General features: G+C 38.5%; 1 protein-coding gene across 2 annotated transcripts in view; it reads right to left on the reverse strand.

Moving 5' to 3' along the window:
• Window positions 1-6,165, reverse strand: part of LOC109844177 (glycolipid transfer protein 3-like) — a 22,054-nt gene extending 15,889 nt beyond the window's left edge. Inside the window, exons 1-2 of one of the 2 annotated variants that reach the window (XM_020413138.1) lie at window positions 6,072-6,165; window positions 5,468-5,523 (exon numbers count right to left, since the gene is read on the reverse strand). In XM_020413138.1, coding sequence (XP_020268727.1) covers window positions 5,468-5,506 — 39 coding nt within the window. In that variant the 5' untranslated portion in view covers window positions 5,507-5,523; window positions 6,072-6,165. Of the gene's footprint in view, window positions 1-5,467; window positions 5,524-6,066 lie in introns of both variants that reach the window. The other variant, XM_020413137.1, reaches the window with a different exon arrangement.

The raw sequence follows: 6,552 nt of genomic DNA on the forward strand, positions 1-6,552 counted from the left end.
CTGAAGTCGGGATGATGACGATTTTCCTCTCTAGGAAGATTCTTGCCTGGGTGGCAAATCTGTCTTCTAAGATTTGGCCTTGTCTGCGACGATTTGAGTCATCAGGGCTTGGAGTTTATTAAGAGTCTTCTGCTGTAATTCGAGCATGGCCTCCTGCTCATCAACTCTCTTTGAGAGGTCTTCAGAATTTTCTGCCATGTGGGCGAAGATTTCATGTCCAATGAAAGAGCTTGATGATTAGGACTCCGTAATGGCTGAGTGTTCATCCTCGGAATTGGTTCCTCTAACTAATCTTTGATAGTTAACCATAGGAATGGCTCTTGTTCGAGTCGGTGTTTGTTGATAAATTCCATCGGACCTATGCAGAAGGTCTTTCAAGCTAGGAGACTGATCTTTCTCTGACTCAATGGAGCTAGGGACTGATGATCTCCCTCTGTCGACCATGTTAGAAGTGACTCTAAGGTATTCATCCTCCAAATTCTTCTTCCTATGAGAAGGTCATTGGTTATTGAGCAAAGCGAGGTTCGTTGGTTGGTTGAATATTGACAAATTAGCTGTACATGAGCAGCATTGGCATCCCGAGAGAATCGTAGAAATCAGTCGTTTGCATTGGCAAGAACAAGCAACTTGTTGTATCGGCCTTTCTCCCGATATGAACTCTCTCAAATCTATTGCAGAAACCCGAGAAGAGTTACTCGCTGATCGTGAGGTTTGAATTAGAACCCCTAGTCCATGATTGGACAGGACTGGCTCTTGGTGACCATGGATCTAGTTGAGATGCATTGAATCTATAGACTTCTTATATTCATCCCTCAATCTAGTCGCGCTATGCAGAGTATTTAGAGGTCTCGTTAGATCTGCGTTTTGCTGGTGGAATGCAGTCCTGAGATATGCGTTTTGCTAGTGGAACGCAATCTTGAGATCTATGTTTTGGTTCTGGACATACACCGGAGAGTTACGTTTTAGTTCTGGAACGCACTCTTGAGAGTTACGTTTTGGTTCTTGAACGCATTCCTGAGAGTTGCATTTAGTTTGTGGAATGCACCCCTAAAGGCTGCGTTCAGTCTTATTCACACAAAGCTTATCTTTGGGCTCATAGACACGAGGCTTGCATTCTAAAGAAGAAACGTAGAGCACAGGGTCGCGTTTAGTCTCACAAACACGAAGTTCGTGTTGACTTGAGGGTCGGCATTCTCGGAGATACGCTCGCCTTAGGGATCTCCTCCTTTGTTGAGCGGCGTTCTTTTTACCCTACTTCAAGGCCTTTGTTGCGACATCATCATCTGTGTTGATCAGGTTTGTCACCTCAATGGGCCTCTTGTGACCCATCACCCGTTGATTTGGTGTTGGTATAGATTCCTTGACTCAATTGATGAGTTTGGCATAAGCTGAGCCCACTCCTTTGGAGGAGGGGCTGTTCGATCAATCTTGGCTAAATAAGAGGGCTTCCTTCAGCATAAGAGCAACAGTTAGAGCTTTAGTCTCCTTAGAGACTTTGTGGATCTTGCGCATAGCCTTGGGGCAAAGGGATCCGGAGAGGAGGAACTCTTCATATTTGTCTTGATCGAACTCAACAATAAGAGTTTTGACGATCGTTCCAGTGAGCTTGAAGACAAATATCTTCAAACAAGAATATTATTTGGAAATACAAATTCATTTTATGTACAGAGCACTTCCTGAGATTTCCATAATTATATAATAATAAAAATTCTTTGAAGCGAGCCAAAAGATATGATCCTCCAAAATTACATCTTAGAATCTGTCTGAATATACTCTTTTGCTTCAATCATCCCACTTTCACATGATCAGATTTATTGTAAAAAACATCAATTATTACCTCCGCATCATTCTCCCCTCCTTGAACAAAACTCATCCTCGAGTTTGGCCGAAATAAAGGGGCCTGATCGGGTGAAAGTCAGTCAAATTGGCAATCTTCTTCAATTTAAACTTGTGGTAGGTTTGCTTAGACAATGGTTCCTTGTGTAGATGATCCAGTATTGAATCTCCCTCATCAAACAATTTTAAATGGTGATGCTTATCAGCATTCAAAACCTACACAAAAAAAAGAACCAACCTTCGGCTTCACAATTTCTACACTTGGTTCACTTTACAAAGGAGCAAGTGTAGATCGAAGACCATCACTTGGAAATGCAGAACACTTTCGGTCTTTTAGATGGCTTCTAAATAAAGAATTTGGCTCTTGGAGATTTCTCATATAAGGACTTATGTCTAAGTTAAGTTCCTCTATTACATCCTTTGTTTTTCTAGAGTATCATAGTTCATCGTCATTTGATAGAGTAATTGCATCCATGAACTTCGTAAAAACTAGGTCAACAACACTTAGTTTCAAGTCCATCTCACAATGTCTTCAGCTTGATACTTTTGTCCAAGATGGCTTATTGTATTGCATTTCAACTCTCGAAATTTCATAGATTTTAAAAGCATCAATGCAATCTTGGTGCTTAATGACAATCCCTGAACAGCCAGATGAATAGAACTGATTCATTGCCAATTATCTCCTTTCTATTTCTATTGATATTTGCTTGTCTATTTATGTGATTATAGCTATGTTGCTAGTTTTTTAAATGAACCATGGCTGGTCTCAATATCAAACAAATTATCTTCTATAGGAACGCTACCAGAAGGAGAAAAATTCAATGTTATGTTTGACTGATTTACCTCAATTCGCAATTGATTGCCTTGCGATAATTTTGAAATTGAGAATATAACATTATCTTGTAATCTACACATAAACATCTATATCCCAACTCTCTCTCCATGTGATGCCAACCACTAATGAACAATTTGTGTTGGAGAATTCGATGGATTTAATTTGAACTTGATCCTACCATACTTCAGCATCACTTTGCAACTTGCAAGCCACCAAAGGAACCTACTTTCCATCTGAGATAAATTGGATCTTAAAAAACTCCTCGAGATGGTTCGACCCACCTGAAAATTGTTCAATATCAAGATTACGCAAAGAGTAAGGAATTTCCTTAACTCTTATGTGATAATCCTTCAGATCTAAAATCTCATTATCTTGATTTTGACGATGAGCACGAACACTAGCCCTGGTGGGTCAATCGCAGGGAACATCACAGGCATGGACCTTGTTGTTGACTTCATTCTGGATCCCTCTGTTCATAGTAGTAGTCAGTTCCTCATTGTCGTGACAATTTCTTCAACATGTCGAGATTAAGGGGAGGGTGATTAACTTTGTTATCATTGGTGGTCATAATAGTAAATAGCTTGTCTCTGAATACCAACTAATATAGCGAAAGCAAAATTAAAAGAGATAACTACTCGTTCTCGTAGGAGCAAAATGGCACAAACCCTAGAAACCCAAGGAATGAAAAACTTCTAAAATTTATGATAACTAATCTAAAAACCAACATGAATTTGTTCCCTGTATATAGAGTACAAAACAATGAAAAAGTACCAATCTATGCATGTCCTAAAGCTAAGAGAAATCCTTACATAAAAAACATTCTATAAAAATAGAAAACTAAAAGCAATCCAGAATTCCACGTAGTTGAGCCTGAATACGAATATCTTTGAACTAGAATATTATCTAGAACCACGGATTAGTTTTATATATAGAGCACTTCTTGAGATTTTAAATATATATAATAATAAAGATTCTATGGAGCATCTCAAAAAATATGATCCTCCAAATTTGCATCTTAGAATTTGACCGAAATTACTCTTTCGTTTTAATCATCCTGCTTACGCATGATTGGATTTCTTTCAAAAAAACATTAATTATTGCATCTGCATCATTCTCCACTCCCTAAACAAAACTAGTTCTTGAGTTTGGGTAAACATAAAGCGGCCCCATCGGGTGAAACTTAGTCAAATCAGCAATCTCTTCATCTTAAACTTATGGTAGATTTTCTTAGGAAATGGTTCCTTGTGTAGATGATCCAACATCGGATCTCACTCATCAAACAATTATAAATGATGATGCTTATCATCGTCTAAACCCTGCACAAAAAAAAAAAGAAAAACCAACCTTTGGCTTAACAATTTCTACACTTGGTTCACTATGCAAAGGAGCAAATGCAGATTGAAGACCGTCACTCGGAGGTGCAGAACAATTTTGGTTCTGTAGATGAGTTCTAAATAAAGAATCTGGCTCTTGGGGTTTTCTCATATAAGGACTTATGTTAGAGTCAAGTTCCTCTATTACATCCTTTGATTTTTTTTTAGAGTATTATAGTTCAACATCATTTGATAGAATAATTGCATCCATGAACTTCTATTGCATCATTTGATCTTGTGTTGGCACTCTCACCTTGCCTCAAAAGCTCAATTCTTTAGCTTGTCAACAAGGCAATCCTTCTCTGACGAGTTGAGTTACAATTCAATGGAGCTCCCTTTGACTCTAAACTCGACAACAAAACTTCAACAATGATGACATCCTTATGGTCAATGGAGTAAGAATCAATTCTCTATAGGCATACTTCTCCAAAATCAAACACTTGTAATTTTGGTTTTGGAGTGAAGTGAGCAATTAGAATCTTTCAAATATATCAATAAATTGCAAATTTTTGACCCGAATGAAGAATTACAGGAAAAACAGCAAAGAAATCTGCCAGGCAGACTGGCGGTCGACCGCGAACGTGCACGAAGACTAGTAGGAGTCGGAGTTGGTGGCCGGATGACTGTAAGCGATTCTTGCTCTCGAGACTGAGATTCGGTCGCCCGCCGCGGTCGACAGCGAGACTTGCGCGGTCGACCGTCGATGTTTCTGGGTTGGGCTTCAGTTTTTTGACCCGATTCGTTTTGTAAGTTATATATATCCCTAAACATGATTTGTTAGGGTGAAGCAAGGACGAATTTGAGCAGCCTTGAAGAGAGAATTGTTGCATCCAATTGTGGGAGAGTTGTGAGAGATCAAGAGCTTTGTTTTAGGGTTTGATCTGAGAGATTTGTAACCCTACTTGTATTCTCTGATTTCTAATAGTAAGAACACCCCCCTCCTTACCCCGTGGACGTAGGTAACTTGCCGAACCACGTAAATCTCTTGTTCTTGCTGTGATTGTGGTTTGCATATTAGTTGTGGTTAGTTTGAGTTATTGTTCGTGTTGCCCGAGAAAGCTTCCGCCGCGCACAACACCGAAAACACAGTGCCATCTTATTATAGGAGAACAAACTCTTTTCTGAATAGCAATTAGAATCTTTCAAATATATCATTAAGTTATTTTTACCTTTTTTATTTTTGTGTCTCTAAATGACTCTTTTCTAAATGTAGGAAAATGGCTTTTCATAAAAAAAAAATTTAAAAATCTAGGTATTAGCTATGGTCATCTTTTATCTAATGTTCTAATGTCGTTCTTGTTTTCTATAGTCTGATGTCTTTAGAGCCCTAACAGGATTAAATCATAAATAAAGCCTATGATTTTGTTAACTTCTAAGCAAATATAAGCAACTTTTGTGAAGAGATAAAATCAATTATTGTTACCTCGACATTTCGCCGTATATCTTGTCTTAAGACTGCCATTGTAGGCCCAACCTTATCTGCATAAAATCAATCAGTAGTGAGGTCAGAGGCTAACTCTAACAAACAACACTGATTGGCACGTCTGACCTAATATAAAATTAGTAAACTGCAAGTTAGCTGTCTTCTATCCGTGTGCTTAAACACCCCCTACCCCCCCCCCCCCCCCCCACCCCATCCCACACACACATAGTTTGGGGTAAACAGAACATGCTCAAGTCATATCCCTAAAATAAAAATAAATGTTAAGGATTTGTTGTAGTATATGCAAAATCATTCATGTGCACAAAACTTAAGATAAAACATCTATTAATGAATAGTTATGTGCATTTTAACACAAAAATCTTATAATGAAAGGGGACGTCAATTTCAATAGCTAGCTTGTCCTTTGGTAGTGCGTGTGTACATGAAAATATCATCCGATGATGATTTTTTCTACTAAACAGCTAGAGATATAAAAACCTGTCATCTCCAAATAGTTCAAAATAAGAAGAATTAGGGTGAACACACTCATCTAAGAAATAATTATCTACATAAATTTTAATTTCTCCTTGTTTTCATACTTGACCTGAGAGAGCTCCTCAACTGCAACCCGAATCTCTGACCAACCTTTCTCCATAAATTCTTGCTTCATCTCCTCTCGCTCTCCCTCCCCCCACCTCTCTCTATCTCTCTTTCTATGCATTGCTTCTTACATCTTTAACGCATTTATGGGTGAAAGAAAATTATATACCCCTATCATGTCAAGGGATGAGAGCTAGGAATTGATGAAGTCAATGAGAGATGACGGTATAACCTCTTCTCACATCGCCATGGCCGTCGTCATTTTGGCTTATCCTTGCCCAATTATTAAGGAGTCTTGCTAGGATTAAATATGATTATAATCTTTTTTATATAGTGACAGCGGGTTGATCCTTTTCACATGTATATATTCACTACATCTAGGACAAGGTTATGTTTTTGGGGGTGCACAAGACAGTCAATTCACGGTCTTCAATAGGAACGAAAACTTGGGTTCTCCAATTGTGGGAGCCTGTCTGTCTGAAACC

Source organism: Asparagus officinalis, chromosome 6, assembly GCF_001876935.1.
Source record: "Asparagus officinalis chromosome 6, Aspof.V1, whole genome shotgun sequence".
In the NCBI taxonomy this organism is placed as follows: Eukaryota; Viridiplantae; Streptophyta; class Magnoliopsida; order Asparagales; family Asparagaceae; genus Asparagus; species Asparagus officinalis.